Genomic DNA, 20,549 nt, shown 5'->3' on the forward strand with positions numbered 1-20,549 from the left:
TTGAATCCAGAGCTTATTGACCCACGAGTTACACGTTCCATGCCTGTCAAGAGATCCACGACATATTTTAAGGGGTATCGAAAAAAAAAGTCGCCCCCAATATAGTCGCAAAATGTAAGAAAAAGGTTTTTAAGGAAAATTTTCCATCAACCAGTCAAAGTTAAATTATACTATCACCAATTCCAGAACAATGTGTAACTCAATTTTCCAGTTAACGCAAGTAGCTGAATACGGCAAACTCTGCCAAAAACCGGATCTGGATGAAGAGTCTTTTGAAAACTCTAAAACCATTTTTTTTAATAAATTGAAATTGTCAAAAAAAAATTGATTGAAAGAAGCACAGTTTTACTAACATATGGCAGGGAATGGTTAGAAAAACGTAGAAATTTAGAGGAGAAGCTGGTAATGCGGCCCCCTGCTGCTAATGGGGCTCCCCATCGAAAAAAATACAAGGAATCACGCCATCTTGCCCATTTTATTTGAACTAATGCTCCTTATCGCCCTTGAGCTGTGGCTCTTAGTCTTGACTTGATATATTCATAGATGGCTGTTGGCTTATGTATAAGTCACTGCACAACTCGGCTCCGGAATATCTAAGGGAACTATGCATTCCAGATGAACTAGCTGACAGGCGTCTCACGCTTGGATCAGCTACGTCTACGGCGAGAGGAAAAGTTATTATACCTCTACGCAAACAGCGCACTAAATTTGGTGAACGCGCATTTGCGGTCGCAGGCCCTATGGCATGGAATGCTCTCCCAGCAGAGGTGCGAGGCTGTGAAAGTGAAGTGATGTTTCGGAAAAAACTTAAAACCCACTTGTTCTCTAAATCATTTGAATAAATCCGTAGCACGTGACAACAAAATAAATTATTTTAATTAAATTACAAATTTAAAAGCTTCAATTAAATTAACTTAACAATAGAATCACCATGTAAAGCGCCCTTGAGGTATTTTATTACGAAAATGGCGCTATATAAGTTATCCATAATAAATAAATAAATACTCGATCTGTCAAAACACGCGAACCGAATGTTTTTTCACTCTGACGAAATAAAACATTTCTCCCGATTTAAAAACATTTAGAAGCCGCTGCTACGACATATCTTCAACTGAACAGTCGGGCTATCGACATTTGCAAGTAAGTTTGCTTTATTTTACTTATTTAGAAAGATTTCATCTTTGTTGTGAAAACACGTGTATTGACAATGCAGCCCCCCTAGGTGGCGGGTAATCTGATTGATTAAAAATTGCCATCATGGTCTCCTGTATGCCTAAGATATCTGTTTTATTTTTTAGGCATGCCGAGGACTAATCTTTCGCCCAGAAACAAGGAGAAGACCAAGTTATGGAACAAGGACGACATGATAAACGCTGTCAATGCTGTTAGGGAGAAAAAGATGGATACAAACGAGCAGTGAAAGAGTTTTCCGTCCCAAGAGCTACCCTCAGAAGACTTGTAAAGGACAGTTGTTCAGCAGAAGAAGCAGTAGAAAAAATCCAGGCAAAAGACCAGTCTTGCCACCAAATCTGGAACAAGAGTTAGTGAAGTATCTGCTGTTGATGGAGAGTAGAGTAAGTTTTATGGGTTCACAGCTAAAGATGTGAAAAGATCCCATAAAAACCGTTTTCAACTGGCTGTTGCAAACGACATACCGCATCCATTCACTAACGAAACAGCTGGATGTGCATGGTTTGACCATTTTATGAATCGACATAATAATCTAACTCTTCGCAAACCCACAGGAACTTCACAAGCTCGAGCTAATGGTTTCAACCGGGAATCAGTCACGAGTTTTTTCTCTCCTCTCTCCTCGAAGCAGAGTACCATAAACATCCATATCCTGCAGATCGTATCTTCAACGTTGACGAGACTGGTTTAAGCATTGTTCAAAGTAAAATGCCACGGGTATTCTCTTTGAAAGGAAAACGTCAGGTTTCTGCAATTACCTCGGCTGAAAGAGGATCTTTGATCACTATAGTCTGCGCAATGTCAGCCAGTGGAGTATTTATTCCACCAATGATGATTTTTCCGAGAAAAAATTGGTCGGACTTGCTAGCGCGTGGAGCCCCAGCTGGTACTCTTGGAAGGTGTCACCCGTCGGGATGGATACAAACAGAGCTGTTCACGGAATGGTTCCAATACTTTATTGATAAAACGAAACCAACACCAGATTCGCCAGTACTGCTCATATTAGATGGACACTACAGTCATACGCGTAACATGGCCGTCATCGATATGGCACGAGAAAACAATGTGACTATTTTGTCCCTGCCGCCTCACACTACACATAAAATGCAACCCTTAGACATTGCTTTCATGGGCCCTCTGAAAACGTATTACAATGAATACATAAGGCAATAGATGCTCCACTCAAACCGTCCCTCGGGGTCTTATGACATCGCAGAGCTATTTGGCAAAGCATATATCCAATGTCAAACAGCTAGCATTGCTGTCAACGGATTCAGAGGATCGGGTATTTTTCCGTTTGACAGAAATGTCTTCAAGCCTGAAGATTTCATCGCGGCAGAGCATGAAAGATCTGAATATGTGAACATCAATGATGCTATTATAACTTCTGATGATCCTAATCAGCCTGTTACGTCTAATGCATCCGCAGGAATGCCAGCCACCGCTATTCCCGCTGCAGCTCCTGACATTCTTGGGCAGCCATCTACATCTGGTACACCTCTACGAGTAACTGCCTCACTACATCCACCAGATAATTCTTATGTTTTACCTTCTAGAATTGTGCCTGTTCCACAGCCTAAGAAAAAAAATTCAAACAGAGGGCGAAAGGCATCAAAGGCTGCTCTTATTACTGGATCACCGTACAAATCTGAATTAGAGGGTGTTATGTTTATATTTCACACTTCAAATTAATTTATTCAATCTTCAAATTATTCAATTATTCAAATCTTCCCGCAAATGACCAACAGCGCCACTTACGACAATTTTTATAACTAAAAATCCAGTCATACCAAAACAAAATAACTTAATTTCCAGAACAGTAAACTTAACAAATACCTCTCTATTTTTTTACCGTAATAAAGTAAATTCATATATTTTAGAAATAGACAAAATTATAAAGTTTCAAGTATCAGATATTTAAAAACAAAAAATTAATAAAAATGTCTGTCAGATGAAGACACGAAATGGGTCAGTATTAAAGTCGTTTACCTTAATGAAAACAAAAACATACTAGGTATGCATATGCTACAAAAAACAAAACACGCGGACTGACGTACTCGGCAGTATTCGGAGAGGTTCGGAGGTTTTCATTCACACACGCGCTTACATACATACACACGCACACACTGGACTCGTTCTGGGTGCCGACAGACCGCCGCGCGCCGCCGAAAAGGCCGTAAAACCGTTCGCATACGGCAGATACAGCGGCGGCCCGGCTTTTGGAAAGTGCGAAATAATATTTTCATATTTTATCATTTTGTTATAAATTTACGTAAATGTATTGGCATTTTTTCGTACCGGACAAAAATGGTTTTGCTATCCATATTAAAGGGATTTCGTTACATAAATGCATTTTTGTATGAAAAATTGGTTTTAGGGAATAAATTTCGATTTTTTTCCGATATATGTCATTTTTCGCTATATCGCATTTTGTTATATCGCGGTTTTACTGTATATGTGTTGGAGACGTCTCGAGACAACACGCCAAAGGACTGATGTCCTATAAAATTCGAGCTAATCACTACTAAGGCTACCATTCAAGATTGGCAACGTTGGCCATGTAACGAAAGACTAGAGGGATCCATTGATAAAATTATCATATGAACAAATTCAACTTTGCATATTCATTCTTGTTTACACTTCTGTTTCTATCCACATCATATGAAGAAATGTTACCGTTTCTCTATCCCAGCACAAAGAATGTGAAGTCTGAGGATGTGTCCACCAGTTGCATGGAAGAAGACTCTTCTAAAACGTACCCGGCCGAGCACGACGGATTGGTCTCTTCCTGAAGGAGGACCGAGGAGCAGAAGTCCAGCACGGGTCGATCGGAGACCGGCTTGCATACCAGGATTTCCATGCCAGCTGAAATGTTTAAATAATGATAGCAAAAAAAACACTAATAATCGCTTCAACAACATTGATTTATTCAATTAACATATTACAACACAGATGAGGAACATTTTAGAGAAGGTAATATAAAAATACTACATAATGGACTTAAACACTACAACGACCTACCTCACTACTTGAAAACTTTTAATGGAGACAAATTTAAAATCAATCTGAAAAAGCACATGATGACTGAACTAACTAGACTAGACGAGACATAAAATGACTAGACAATATTAAATTTCTAATGTAACCCTAACGGGTTTTTTGAAATTGTAAATAAATAAAAAAAAAATTTTAAAAAAGTCTAGGCATCTACAGGACTTATGACCTGTCATTGGCTGGTTCAAGTGGCCACTTTACACAATGTTCACAACATTCACCATTCTACCATTATTTGAACATCTGTATTCCTTCAATTCTTTAATCTGTTAATGTTTGTGAAGTTAAAGAGCTGAAACCTTTATTTACGCGGGCGAGATTCATCTAGTTGAATTATTTCACCTACATACTAGGCAACGCCTGAAAAATTTCCATTCCTCGTCTACAAAAATTTGGACTAACTCAAAATATTGTTATTTACTTTATTTATTTCACATAAAACTTTTTATTTTTCTTTGCTTATTAATACTTTACGGGTCTCTAGTTTTAAATGTCAGCAGAACTCTGCGACGAAAAACTTGTGACGTCGCGCGGGCGGAGCGATTTCAAAATTATAAAACTAAAACGATATACATAAAAATATGAAAAAAAAAAAATTGCCTTAGTTTGATACTCCATTGACAAAGAAACCACCTCATTGGTAAAAATATCGAGAACATTGCAGTAATTATGAAGCTACAGTGCTCTTCTCATACTTTAAAGGTCAAATGAGCAAACACCACAAAAAAATACTGTGCATTATAATGTCAATATACATTAAGCCTGTTGATTGAAGGAATATAGATGTTCCTCAAGAATGAGGAGGTAAACAAGTCAACCGCTTCACGACGAGGCGGAATTGTCTCCGATTGATTGCGATTTCCTTATTCAGAACTTTTAGCTGAGAGTGGCCACCGAGTCAAAAACACTCATCTATGGTTCTGGTTCTATTTCACACAGAACTGTATACTTCATCCACCTGGCCAAAGGCAGAATGAGAATCACACATAGTGTGTAAAATGTCTTAAACAAGCCCTTCTAGAAAATGATCATCTCTGTTGTAATATTACTTCTAAAAGTATGAAAACTTTGGGTTTCATTCTTAGAACCATAAAGGAATTTGAATCAGTTAAAATAACGAAACTCTTGTATATATCCTTGGTTAGAAGCCAATTAGAGTACAACTCTACTATATGGTCCCCTTTTTATAAAACACAAATAATGTTGAAAGAGTCCAACGAAAATCCAAAAAAAAAAAAAAGTTTCATTAATTTCAAACTGCATATTCCTATAGAACAAATCAACTACGTGTCTTTATCAAACTTTTTGAATTTACCTACTCTGGAGTATCGCAGGAAAATAACTGACCAAATATTTTTATATAAAATCATTAATTCTAAATTCGATTGTTGCGAACTCCTGGATTTGATAAACATTAATATACCAATACGTAGAACTAGACAAAATAGTCTATATTATTGTCACCCTTCTCAAACCGACCATCTTTGTCACCCACCAATACTGCCTATACACAGACTAGGAAACGAATGTACCTCTCATATCGATACTTTTAACTGGAGTCTCGGTGTATTCAAATCATCTCTTCATAAATATTTTATGATGCTCTATAGTAACGATTAACTAATTTTTTTTTTTTTTTTTTTTTCAATCTCACCCGCATAAATAAAAGTTTCAGCTCTTTAACTTCACAAACATCAACAGATGAAAGAATTGAAGGAATATAGATGTTCAAATATAGGCAGAATGGTGAATGTTACACAGTGTGTAAAGTGGCCACTTAAACCAGCCATTGACAGGTCATAAGCCCTGTAGATGCCTAGACTTCTATATTACCCTCTCTTAAATGTTCTTCATCTCTGTTGTAATATGATAAGATTAACTAATTATTTGCAAAAGCTACTTATGCTAATGATCTGGTGTTTATTCATTATATTTTTTTATATCTTTTGTATGCTGACACCATAGAATTAAGAATGGTCCAGAATGAGCGTAGAATCATATTTGAAGACATCGGACTGCGTCTAATAATTTCCCCACTTAGACGCACTTTTGCCGCACGCATACTTGAAATCACCGAGTAATATTGCCAGATCTCGAAGAATATAACCATAACACAAATGTAAGGTAAAAAAAAAACAATAATTTTTTTTACATAAAACGGATATTTTAATATCATGTTAAATAATATTTTATGTTTTAAAGATAATGTCGGCCAAATGCCCACCACGGCGTTGTTTAATCCGAGGTTCAATTTTCATTATTTCTCTTATTATATGAGCAAAGAAGGGTAATTTTTTTTACTACCCTGGCAACACTTACGAAATTTCCATTTTGTTTCTTCGACAATCTGACAGATGGAAAAATAATTAAAGTTTTAAGTAATGCATTTGTGACAAACACATTCATTCGATAATTACACATGACATGTGATTGCATCCTGTTTCTTTAAGATCCAAGCAGTATTTCTACACTTTAAAGGACACAACACGGCATGGTTAAATTCGAATCGGGAGTTGCGTACTGAGCAACGTCTACAAAGAAACTAATGGGTCAAAACGTAAACCTACTCATTTATAAGTAGTTGAGTCGCCTTCTGTTTGATGTGCGTATGCGGTTTCTGGACTATTCTTAATTCTATGGCTGCCATACATACATGTATATATATATTTCTTGTTATTTTTATTTTTCTTATACCCATGTTCTGATATTGTTTTTAAATTTTTGTATACCTAACTAACTCATTATTTTGTATATTTTATATTGTAAAAGGCACTTGTGCCATATAATGAATAAATATGTTAATCTTGACAACTCCTTCGGGGATGAAATCCAGACCTCGTCTACTACTCTAAGCAGATTCAAAATGAACTTACCGGCTTCTACATTTCCCAACGGCTCAGTTTTATCTTCGTCACACAGCAGCACCGGCATACTCGGCATTACGGGCAACTTGCCACTACCCCTCTCGCAGCTCTTCAAAGGGCTTAAAAATATATCGCCGATTCCATCTTCCTTTTCGATGCGAATCACCTTGTCGGGACTCAGCTCCTTAGAGCTGAAAAACGAAGGACTGCAGAAAATATTGGTATCTAGTTTCAAATCGGTCTTGTTCGAGGTTAGATCCATTTCTGGTAGCGAGTCCACGTTTCGTTTGGCGTTGAACACGAGAAGGGAGCCGATGTTGAAATTTTTAATCGGCGAGTTTTCTTTCGAATCGACTTTGACCACTTCTCCTTTGCACAATATGTCTGGGAGCGATAGTGTCTGGAACGACATCTGGCCGATCTCGTCGTCGAAATGAGCGGTGAATGACGATAGGTCCAGCGAATCTTCTTTAACTTGATTGGGAGTTTTGTTCGCAGGAAGGATTTGGCAGTCAAAGTCCAGTTTGAGATCCTCAACCATAGTCGTTCCTAGCAGGCTATCCTTTTTCGGGCAATGAGTGGGCAGTTGAATGGATTCTTTTCTGTGAGTAAATTTCTTCTTTTTTGCATTGTGAGCGACGTTTGACTCGCCGGTTCTTTTCTTTACATCTGTCTGTAGACTCGTAACGAATTCCTTATTATTCCACTCGTGCTCGTACTCCGGGTGATGCACTTTCAAGTGTCTAAGAAAAATAAAAATATGTCTGTAGACTAGCCAAAATTTTTGGTGGAAGATCATTATAAATATAAGCTGTCTGATGCTAACGCCTGCACAACATCTATTCTCTTCTACGTATGCGAATCGCAAACCTTCCCAAGACTCAAAACAGTAAAATACTGAGTTTTGAGAACAGGTGTCTCGGAAGAATCTCGGGTGTGCGGTGGTTTGACTTTACGAGAAATTAAGAAATAGGGTAATGGACGCAGCAAACTCTTGCGACAACTGTCATCAAGCAGAGGCGATACGGTTAGCAGGGCCGTACACTGCAGATGCCTCCCGAGAGCTTTAACCACGCTTGCCTACTTTAAAAGGCATAAGGTTCTCGACATCCTGGATGTCTGCTCCTACTACGGGACGCGAACCTGACTTTGGAGGATGCGCAGGAGCTAGCAAGTGGCAGGGATTTATTCATGCTTTATTAAGTTAATTTATTACATCTTAAGAACGAAGCTTTAATAACATTACAATTTAGATCAAAAAATATCAAGAACATATTTTTCAAATTGATTTCTTTAATTTTTTTAGGTAACACATGGTACAGTTTCAATCCCTTGTACAATTTTTTACTTCTTATTCATAACCTTATCTTGGTTTTATCTCTAGTTTCCTACGTATGGCATTGTAGGTTAAATTTTATTGTATTTTTATTTAATTAAACCCCTTTTATTTTATGAATAAATATAGCTACATTCATATGAAATTTCCTCAGAGTAAAAAAGCATCTAAGCTGTAGAGACGGCATTTTGCTCTCATAGAACAAGCCTTGAAAATTTTTGTATTAGTTAACAACAAACATATATTCTCGGCCTGGGTACCTAAGGCCCATTCTTTTGCTGTAAACTATAGCTGACTTCGGGATTTGATAATCCTAGAATGATTTTTGTCTGTTTAAGCGGCTCTACGATGGGTAGGAAATTTACCTGCGCATGGAGTGACGATGCGCCACGACGGCTCCGCAGTACACACAGGTGTAGCAGAGAGACTTCTCGTGGGTGGCCATGTGCCTCTTTAGGCAGCTATTGTCACTTAAGATTAAACCGCAAACTGAACATGTCGCTTTTTTCGCACTCTTTACCGGCGGCTTTGTACTGTCCGATTTCCCATCATCCTGAAAAATACATAAACAATCGATACACCTTGGTTTACCTTGAACAGAAAACATATCAAAATGTTGGTTATAGGTTCAACAAAATATGGATGATCCAAATGTTGCACCCCGGGTGGACCCTTAAAAAACTCATTTTACAGGAGAGCAGGTAAACACACGTCCCTGCTGTCTGTAAATTTATTAGAAAAATGGAAATAAAGTTGTGGTATAGCGGGGTTTTAATATGCCATCTCATACTTTTACAGTATTATGTCTTATGGCATTTTAGTGTGGGGCCGGGCTGCCGATATTTCCGCAGTTTTTGTTTTGCAAAAGAGGGCAGTGAGAGGTATTTACAACTTAAATTTTCGCGATTCTTTAAGAAATATATTTTTTTTTTTTAAACATTATGACGGTATATAGCCAGTATATTTATGATAGCATTATGTATGTGCGTAAAAATATATCTCTCTCAAAAAAATAACGACAATCATAATCACAACACTAGAAAGGTAAGCACATCGTTTGTGGGGCACTGCCCACTGCGTACGCTTCTACAATAGAATACCCGACAATGTCCTAATTGTGATGGACAATAAATTCAAAATTTTCATAAAAAGCGTACTTCAAAAAAGGGCCTATTATAGAACTAATAGTATTATTTTATTTATTGAAACCTGGCTATCTCTTTGTGTAGTTTTGTTTATTTATTTATCTATTGACTTTCAATAAGCGTGTAAATTATACCTATATTGCAGAAAATAAAAACAAAAACATCATCATCAGTGACGCTACAGCCCGTTGTGAGCCCCGGCCTCCTCCAGAATCAGTCGCCATTCCTCCCTGCACCCCGCGGCTCTTCTCCAATTCGTTAGGCCAATTGCTCTACGTCAATTTCCGCATTATCCAGCCATCTTAATTTGGTCTGCCTTTACTTTGTCTAGGCATAAATATATTTTTGGGGGTACGATTATCATTCATTTTGTGCACATGGCCCGACCATTGGAATCTTCTTGTTTTTATGAATTGCGCATGATTGAACCGTCTCTTCCACTCTCCATTGTGGTTGACAGCACCCTTACACATCTTACTTAATGCTTAACTTTCAAATACTAATACATACCATGTTTTCATCTCTTCTGGTCATAATCCAGCATTCGGCACCATATGCAATGACCGGTCTGAGGAGAGTTTTGTAAATAATGGTCTTAGTTTTCTAGAGAGCAATTTGAATCCCAGATGTTTACACAAGCCATAATAACATCTGTTTGCCGCAGATAGCCGTGCTTTAATCTCGGTACTATAATTGCTATCATTAGTAATTCCAGTACCTAAAGGAGTTGACTGTCTATGCGGAGTGACTCAACGTCAACTGCCTGCTGTGCATAGTTTATTTGTGACTGGCAGCCATCTTTAGCTTTAAGAATCCAGGTATTTAATATGCATTTTGTTTAAATCCCCAATGAAATAATAATGAACACTAAAAATACCTTACATGACAATTGTTGTTTCCGGAAATTTGTGGAGTATTTTTGGAATCATCTGGTACACTTTTAGACTTCTCTCTAAAAATAAGAGATCAAACAGGGTTATCAATATTTTTACTGAATTTTTTCGTTTAATAATATGATACCTTTATATGGAATTTAAAAATATATATATATATATTTACATGGCACAAAATAATATAATATACAATGTATACATTAGAAAAAATACTAAATATTTATCTATCGTTCACCTAATAGTTCAGTACTATGTATATTTTTTTTACGTCAGTTTTTGTTGGTGTCGCCTTTCAGGCAAAAGTCACTAACCCTAAAAGTGTCAATTTTGAGTTAACCCAATCCCAGCGGCAACTATCTTTAGACAGTCTAAGATATTGAGTCCCGTACGCGACAACTGTCTTTAGACATTTTTGACTTTACAGGCTGATACTTTGATAACGATATTATTGTATATTAAAACATACAAAAAACATGCTTAAAAATATTTCTTTATATAAAATCTCATTTTTTAACCACAACTCTATAATAATTACATATAACATTTTATTTCTTTTAATTAATTCTTACGGCTTGCATTGTCCAGATTATAAACCAGCAAAGGTCACTTAACAAAATTTTAGCCACCTTGCCTCATTAAAAACCTTCCAGATATTTTCAAAGGTATCAGAAGGAAAAAGCTACCGATTGCATTAATTAAAAAGACAAACGAATTATGCTATGTACATATAACCTCCAAAACACAAAAATTTGATTTCTCCTTGGTCTACAAACTTTCAAATTGCGATTTTTCAAAATGCCAGTTTTTGGGTTAGCGACTTTTGCCTGAACGGGGACGATATACATCACTGGTGTGATGCAAAACGGTTATATCTGTCAGTTTTTCTAAAACAGACATTTTTATATAACTTCCGTGTTATGGCAATATGCTGTATCTTAAAGCTAGTTTTGAGATAAATGGCTTTAATTTTTTTTTAGACATTTTGTTATGTTCCTCGCAAACTGACGATAGAAATAAACTAAAATTTTGTGAGAAGTTAGATTGACACTTTATTCAAAACATTAATAAAAAAACGTATTTTGTATTTTAATGGAATTCACAAAAAACATGTTCGGGCGGAACATTTTTTTTAATGTTTTTTTTATTTATAAAGGCAATACGCATCGTCAATTCCTTGGGAAGTAACAACAATAAAAAATAAAAGTAAGTTCATATGATGTAACTCGACAAATAGATTTGTTAAGTTAAAATGCTGTATCTGTAGATACAGCGTATTGCCATAATACAGGGAAAAAAACATGCTAAAATCTGACGCTCTTTTACATAACAAAAGGATATATCTCTCTAGAGCATAGGTTCCTCAAGTGGGCTTACCCTAGAGATATATACTCCAGAGCGGTGTTTCCCACGGTGGGGCATAACGCCTCAGAGGTGGGTCACCACGCTCAAGAGATGAGACACGCCGGCATTCGGCAAAGGAGAATACTCATCGGTCATACAAAAAAATGCCAGAGATGTACAAAATTAAAATACACGCCAAACTGTACTTAAAATAGAATGAAACCCGTTACAATTTTAATAATTATCTAAAAACACAGAAACTGTGCAGGATGTAGATGTTGTTTTGGTACTGGGCTCAAGCTGTGTAATTGCATTGTGATTTTTTGATAGTACATTGTTATAGGTATATCTATGCGCGGAAGACGTGTCTATAAAAGGCGCCATACACATATTTATTTTATTCTACTTAATTACATTTTCAATTCGTGTTTTATAATTATTTCAGTTACAATATATGTATTGGAATAGGTTTTATTCATAAGGGGTTCATAAGTAAAAAATATGCCGGTGGGGCATCTGACTTTCGAAAAGACTACGGTGGGGCATGGCATAAAGAAGGCCCGGAAACACTGCTCTAGAGCCTATACATTCGTAGAGGAAGCGAGGTCTGTAAGCAAACACAGATTGGTATTCTGTCCTCTCTGCCTACCCCAATACAAACAGCGTGATGGTTTTTATTATTTTTTTAATATACCTCTGAAATTGGACATGTTGTGATGAAACAATCGAATTATCTCTCACCTCGAATCGGTTTCTGGGATTGTTTCAAGACGCTTTTCTGCTAGATGCGTTTCTGCATTTTCCTTTTCTTTGCAACAGTGAGTTATCCATGTTTCCTTACGGCAAAAGCTCTGGAAAATGGTAGAGTGATAGTGTTGGAATACATAGTGAAAGTAGGAAGTACGGATGACTTCGGAATAACAATAACAGATCAGACATTGAGTAAATAAATAACAAAAAATCCAATTCAATTATCTACTTAATAGATTGAGTTTTTCTACTGACATTTCTTGGTGGAACTGCATTTTAATTATAATAATAAAAATACGCATAAAGTTTTATTCCACTTTTATTTATAATTTTTTTACCAGTGACCGGGTTTTGTCGTGACCGACTGGTAGGAGACTAAACAAATTTCTTTGTTATATACAAGTGCAAGCAGGGGTTGTAAATCATGATTTTATATATTTATATAATTATGGAAATAAAATAGTTTAAATTAAAATCATTTAAGTAGAAGGTAATAACAACTGTAAGAATTTATGTTTTGTTTGAATGAATGTATATAATAAACACTGGTGTAAATTATATAATTTGATGAAGTTTTATAATGAAAATGTATTTGATCTCCCACCAGTCTGACGATGTCGGTCACGACGAAACCCGGTCACTGGTAAAAATTTATAAATAAAAATGGAATAAAAGTATATACGTATTTAAAAAAAGCTTTCTCATATATAACACCGATTATGCTACCGAAAATATACAAATTATATATCAGACCGGCTCTCGAATACGGGTTTCAAATATGGAATCCCTATTTTGCCAAGGATACCAACTTACTGAAAAGAGTTCAAAGATGAGCTGCAAAGTGGTCGTCGAGCCTGAAACGGCTTGCGTATTTATATATTTTTGATCAAAGAAATATTTGCGTTCTTATGATTCATCTAAATACATATTTCAAATTTAAAAAACCACGCGACCTAATCTATGGCCATATTTTATTAATATGAAAGGTCATGCCCAGGTCTATCACCAGTTTCAGGATTATCCTTTGTTTTTGTGACACCAACTTTATAATATTTACAAGTTTGTGGACACTTTTTTCTCATGGGATCCTTTCATATGGACATACAATATAACAAATTTCTTATTTTTTTTATATTTCAGATCCCATTGGACCGTAGTTATTGGTTTGAAGTAAATCTTATTTTACTGACATACTGAGACACTTTTGTTGCTGACTGTTTTAATGGACAATATCTCCTCTTACCATATGATTTACGTCCTTTCACTAAGATGTTTTTTGGACCGGTGGCTATAGCCGTCATTTCCCAAATGAGAGACACGATTCTGATGGCTGCAGCCAGCATAACCGCGAACGTGTTACTAATTTTTATTCACAAGTAGAAAAAAAATATTTTAAGAAGAAACTTACCACAGAGCAATAACTACAAGTAAATTCCCCAGTGTGTTTCCTCAAATGCCTATGAAGATTTGAGCTTTTTGAAAATGTCTTGTGACATATTTCACAGGTAAATAGATTAACATTAGAATTGATCACTTTTTGATTCTCCGTAATCTCCACCGTCCTCCCGCTGACAACCTGTCCGTTCAGATCAATTAACCTGACTGTTTCGTCGACAAAGTTATCGACAATCACCACGTTATCATGGCCCGCATTATTTGCAACATCGACTTCTGATATTTCGACACTTTGAACAGCGGAGGCGAAATGGCCATCTTCGACATAAAACAGATTCAACGGTATAATCGTGGCTAAATTTTCATTTGCCAGGCTGGTTTGTTTCCCCGGTGCATCATTGCGCGCCACCGCGTCGGCCAGAATTTGCAGATTTACATTTTTATCAGCGGAGAAATCAAAATCGAAATTGTTTTTTAAATCGGCGGCAACGCTGTTTGAAATACTGCCCATATTTAAAATTTCGGTATAGTTGAATTCTGTCAGGTTGTCTTCTGAATGTTTGGACGGCATTACTAGAGACGGGTCTACCAACTGTTCGCAAATTTCTCTATTTTGTGAATTTATCTGCATCAAGTTGGTAACAGTATTCGGCTGGCTGATTTCCAGTTGACTCGTGCTGAGACCGTCAAATTTAATGAAAGGAGTGCTGCCAGATATTTTATCATCGCTCGTTCTGCCATTTTTAGAAATGGGCTTTACTGGAATAAAACAACAAAAGTAAATATGCACTCAAAAATGTTCTGCACATCAACAATGTAATGTTACTCTATTAGATTAAGACCCAGATCCACCAAAAGAAAGTTAAGTTTTCTTTAAAATGGACAAAATAATTGCATGAAAAAAAAAACAATTTTGCCCATTTTTATGAAAGAAAAAAATCTAATTTTACGCGAGGGTTATCACTAGAGCCCTGACAAGGCACTGCAGATTAAATAAACAACGTACTATAATGAGCTTTTCTGAAACTATAAGTTCTGTGTGCAGATGATGAAACACTATAGTCCTTAAAATATAGCTTGATTAAATTGACAGCTGCCAAACTAATGTCATTAATGATGGGAAATTATTGATCATTGACCATGTACCGATCAAATCAATTTTATCAGTTTTTTACGCAAACATGAGACTCTGTGTCCAAAAATTGTTATAAAAATGCAAAAACAAGCCTATTATAGTGGGTTTAAGACAATTATTTACCAAAAAATAAGAGATCAAATACTTTTTTTTATGAACAATGAACAAATTATTTTTTATTCAATCAATTTACGTTGATCAATTTGTCTCATCTCCAACATTTTAGCAAAATGATGTAACCTTGTAAGAACATCGTTAATAATTAATTTTATTTTAGTTTTTTTAATTTTAAAGCTGATTTTATATAATTATGTTGATTTATATGTCAAGCATTGTATTAAAAAAATAAATTAACATGCCATATACAAATGAATTTTCATGTGTCAAAATAAATCACTCCTTAGACGTTACTACAAAGTTATGTCCTCATTTTTGCTGACAACTGTCATTCTAATCAAGCTATATTTTAAGGACTATAATAATACACATTCTATGTAAATGTGTTGCTTTATATCAGAAAAGAAGACATCCTCCGGGGACACTGGTTAAACCTGATGATTTAATAGCCCAAAATGACATGGGCGTAAAGGAGATTTACAAATATACACCAAAACAAAGAGATGAGAAAATGATTCAGCTCTTAGATATTATGACAATTGATCGGAGAATCAAATTCAATGTTGCCAATGAAATCAACAAAATTATTAAAGGAATAGTTCCGAGATATTTTCAAAACAAACTAAAAAATAACGAGTTCTATCATAGAAACTATGCAACAGGAGGATCTAAAAATATAGGACTGGGAAAGAAATCAAAGGCAATGTCCTAGAACTGCCTCTGCCTGACGTGCGAGGGAGTCAAGTTATTTGAAGAAATGCCAGAAAACAAAAAAAATAAATTTTAAAAGCGTAAATATATCCAAAATTAAACATAAAGAGTATACGGGGTGTTCTTTAAACCCTGTCACATCCGAAACCACAATGATCAGTATGAGCAAGAAGACATATTGGCACATTTAAATATTTTTTTAGAACGAATAAAATTTAAAAAAATAAAATATCAAAAAAGCAAATGGTTGCTTACTTCTGCAGGGGTGAAACGAGAAGGGGGAAGAGGGGAGTCTGATACTGCGCTGCGCTCCCCTCACTTCTCCCCTGCAAAAGTAAGCAACCATTTGTTCTTTTTAGTATTTTATTTTTCCAAATTTTTTTCGTTCCAAATATTTTTTTAAATATGCTAATATGTCTTTTTGCCCATACTGATCATCGTGGTTTCAAAAAAATACTAGGTTAGATATATTATAAATAGTGAATATACATAAGTGAACATAAGTTTACATATGAAAGAACAACAATATTTTTGTCCAATATTTTGAGTTTGTCCAAATTTTTGTAGACAAGGACTGGATTCAACTCCCTGGGGAGCTGTTTATATTAACATATTACAACAGAGATGAAGAACATTTAAGAGAAGGTAATATAGAAGTCTAGGCATCTACAGGGCTTATGACCTGTCAATGGCTGGTTTAAGTGGCCACTTTACACACTGTGTAACATTCACCATTTTGCCCATATTTGAACCTCTATATTCCTTCAATTCTTTCATCTGCTGATGTTTTTTTTTTCAAATATTACTTTTGGGAAAAATTTTATTAGGATTTTTTTTAAGCTTACCATGAGGAATGTTCCTCTGAAGTTTCGCGGTCTGGCCCAGAAAAACTGTGTATAGCATTGACCTCATTTATATAGAATAAAGCTCGTATTGCATGCGAAAATGGTACTTGCAAAAGATTTAATTTCTTTTGTATTATCTTTGTCTTACAATAACCAAATAAAATAAATAAATGACTTTAAATACCATAAATATCATACGGGGCGCATATAATGTGCGGGGTTATTAAGCTATTAAGTTTAAATATGAAAACTCGTTTATATTCACCCCATCTGATGGAAAATTGTTCACAATTGGAAAATCAATATTAAAATAAATAATAAAAAAGGTTTTTACATGATGCCGCTAGATAATTTTTCATTTCGAACTGTTTTACGAATATTGACATAATAAAACATTAATATAAAATACTTCACCTGGTTTTCTATGATGCCGAGCTCTGTGTCCCGAGAAATGAGAGCGTAAGTGTTTGGCGAATTCCACTTCACTGGCCGACACCAGGGAACAGTGCTTGCAGTGCCAACTCCTACCCTGATTTGTCTTCACTGAAATATTACACGCCCAAATTATTTACCAAGTTCAGTGCTATTCCAACCAATGCCTTTCTTTACATTTTGTTAACTTACACAACACATTTGAATACAAATTTTTATTAAGATGCTTAAGAGGGCATGCGGTGGCAGAGCACTTTGATAAATAGGTTTAACAATGTTTTGAGTATGTCCAAATGTTTGCAGACAGGCTGGATTGCCTCCCTGGGGAATAATCAAGATTTAAATTTGTTGCAACATAGAGGAAAAACATTTTTGAGAAGGAAATATGGAAGTCTAGGCATTTACAGGGTTTATGACCTTGTGAAATCACTGTGAATGGAGAATACTAAAACAAGTAGAGGAATTTGTGTATCTGGGAAGTACGTTTACTAGGGATGGAATGACTGAGAAAGATATTGTAAGGAGGGTGAGAGCCGGGAACAGAGTGAACGGTGCACTTAAATCAACCTAGGCAAATAAATGTTTCGTCGCGAGGCAAAATTAGCAGTTCACGTTGAAGTCCTGGTCCCCGACCCTGATGTATGGGCTTAGAAAAACAGGGATGAAAGTAGGCTGAATGCTGTCGAAATGCGATCTCTCAGGCGAATGTGGGATAAAACTATGTACGGTAGATGCACAAATGTTGAGATCTGTACATTAAGTAAGGCTGAGAAGAGCATTATCGACAAAATCAAGAAAGGAGCTCTGCGCTGGTTTGGGCATGTAGAGTGAATAAACAGCAAAAGAACGACTAAGAATATTTACAATGCGAATGTTGACAGATGCAGAAATAGAGGAAGACCGAGAAAGACATGTCATGACCAAATCCAACAAATACTTGAAGATGGGCATGTTAAAAGTCAGAATAATCGGCGCGCGTGCATGAGAAGATGTATGAATGTAGAGGAAGCGAGATCTGTGTGCAAAGATAGAGTGATGTGGCATTCGATCCTCTCTCCCTACCCTTACGGGGAAACGGCGTGATGGTTATTGTTGTTGTATACTTTTCGACATGTGTCAAGGAAGCAGTCCGTTTTTCAAAATGAAAATCACTACAGGCGGGTTGATACCTTTTTGAACTTATAATATTTGATAATTATCTAATTTTAGGCCTCCATTGCAAACATGTAAGATATTGTTTACATTATTATCAAAGTGTTGACGTGCGGGTGACGAAAAAAACAGCAGAATATTTCATACTTTTCAAATGCACATTTTTCTTCAAAATAAATTTGCTAATCATGGACAAGACAATGCAACATTACAAAACAATTCAATATTTTTTAAAAACCTACGAAACGTGTTTTTGATTGTATAATTTCTGTTTTTAACTCAGTCATTTGTTAATTTGTTATTTCTTACTACATAATCTTTATCAACTAGAATAAAATTATCAATCCAAAATTATACTATTGAGAATTGGACTTTTTGTTGTTACAAGCTTCGCAAACGCACACTTTATTTTTTTAATGAAGCCCATAATTTTTTTATTGATTGATGTCGTATTAATGCTGCGCGACAAGATGTTAGAAAGGTATCTTAAATTCCTTTTCGTTTTTCCAACAGCTATGTATAATGGTTTAAGATTAGTCTTAAGATAAATACCCTTGCAAATCACCACAAAATCAAAGCTGGTCATAAAAACCGGCAAGCTTGGCAAATGCCATTTTTGGTAACAAAAAAATAACTCTTCGATTCGATATTGTTACACCGAAATAATGTTAATGGAGCGTTTAATATTTCAATTTTCACACACCTGGAGAGATTCCTTTAAAGTTCTGTAAACAATCCTTTATTGTTGACATGCTTTGAAGTGCGCGATGAAATTTTACTGAATGGAACAATATGAATATACACAGTTGATCTTCGTCGATTTTATTTGAGAGATAGAGACAGATTCAGAGCGAATCCGATTTATTGTAAAAACGGCACACAAGTTAACTCAAATTACATTTTTTTACACTAGAGGAGCCAGAAAGTTAAAAATGACTCCTTTTATATTTGCAATTTGCACAAACTGGCAACTTGCAAGGCGCCAAAACGAAAACACACTGACCAAAGAAATACTATAGACTAAACACTAACCATTGATAGTAACCTAGAAAAGCCATAGATATTTTACTTCATAGATAATTTACGTACCTACACATTCAAGATCTTTTTTTATTCAAATACTACAAAATATCATCCTCTCGAAACGGTCATATTTTGCAGCCTGTATTTAGTAAAACTTTTTCTAAAAACAAACATGTGTATATAAGAAGCATGTCTTCAAGATATGAAAGAGTTGAAAAAAATATTGAAGGGAGAGTGAATTCTGGCAACAAAATAAACGCGCACTTAGTACAGTAATTGCTTATAAAAATATGTCAATTGAAGGTCGACTGGCAGTGCACAATAGTGTTTCAGTCTTATTTATGAAAGTGAAACATGATACTGGCAGAAGAAGAATGAAATCAAAGTTACGATTATACGATCGTGTTGGAAATCAATGTACGATAAGGTTACGAATGATGAAAACTGGCCAAAGTGCAAATTTGAAACTGGTTTAATTTATAAGTTTAACATGGCCATTGAGATGGTTTTGTTATGTCAAACGAATAGATGACGAAAAAAAAGTCAAACTGAAGTATATGTATAGAATTAATGGTATCGTAGGATGAAAATGACCAAGAAAGATGTGCCATAATCAGTTAAACCGAAATCTTTCAGTTGAGGGACCTTAAGCCTCCTGAAATTTAACAAGTGTGTAATAATTATAAAATTAAAATGAATAAATCACCTGAATGAATATTCACACATACAGAATCTTTTTAGTGCAGTTTAATATTATTTATTAAGCACTCCTTTAATAATTTACTTCGTGTTTACAAATAATCAGTAATTTAATATACCTACTTTAAATAGCGCATGCGTCGATTGAGTTTTTTAAAACCAACCAATCACGAGGAATTCTTTATAATTACGTGATGTAATTGAAGTTATTGAAATATTGAGAACAAATGCAGAACCCAGCGAAGATTTCATTTTTATACAGTTTCATATCTAAGTACCTAATTTGAAACAAAGGTTTTCAAAACAAAATTGCTATTGGTTGGATTTCAATTTTTATTGCTGACAGACCCTCTCAACTTTTCTGATGCTGTTATAAAATAATTTTAAGATAAATATGGCACCTAATCATTATTGCCAATTAGTGGAGAATTCCACAAACTGCGGGGATTTTAACATTTTATAATTT

The 20,549-nt window shown here is 35.4% G+C and overlaps 1 protein-coding gene across 2 annotated transcripts; it reads right to left on the minus strand.

Moving 5' to 3' along the window:
- Positions 1-3,438: 3,438 nt before the first annotated feature.
- LOC148281333 (uncharacterized) lies at positions 3,439-19,390 on the minus strand. 2 transcript variants are annotated; one of them, XM_088226757.1, is made up of 8 exons: positions 19,065-19,390; positions 17,192-17,320; positions 13,983-14,728; positions 12,566-12,675; positions 10,473-10,542; positions 8,811-8,998; positions 7,119-7,852; positions 3,439-4,056 (listed from the first exon to the last, which is right to left on the minus strand). In XM_088226757.1, the coding sequence occupies exons 1-8, from the start codon at positions 19,111-19,113 to the stop codon at positions 3,875-3,877; spliced, it is 2,208 nt and encodes a 735-aa protein (XP_088082883.1). In that variant the 5' UTR covers positions 19,114-19,390; the 3' UTR covers positions 3,439-3,874. The 2 variants fall into 2 exon arrangements, 1 of the variants encoding a protein (XP_088082883.1); XR_015822372.1 differs by lacking the exon at positions 3,439-4,056 and having other exon boundaries at positions 7,723-7,852; positions 10,468-10,542.
- Between the last annotated feature and the right edge of the window lie 1,159 nt (positions 19,391-20,549).

Source organism: Micrasema longulum, unplaced genomic scaffold (genome assembly GCF_059751315.1).
Source record: "Micrasema longulum isolate JH-2025_06_02 unplaced genomic scaffold, ASM5975131v1 h1tg000469l, whole genome shotgun sequence".
NCBI lineage: Eukaryota > Metazoa > Arthropoda > Insecta > Trichoptera > Brachycentridae > Micrasema > Micrasema longulum.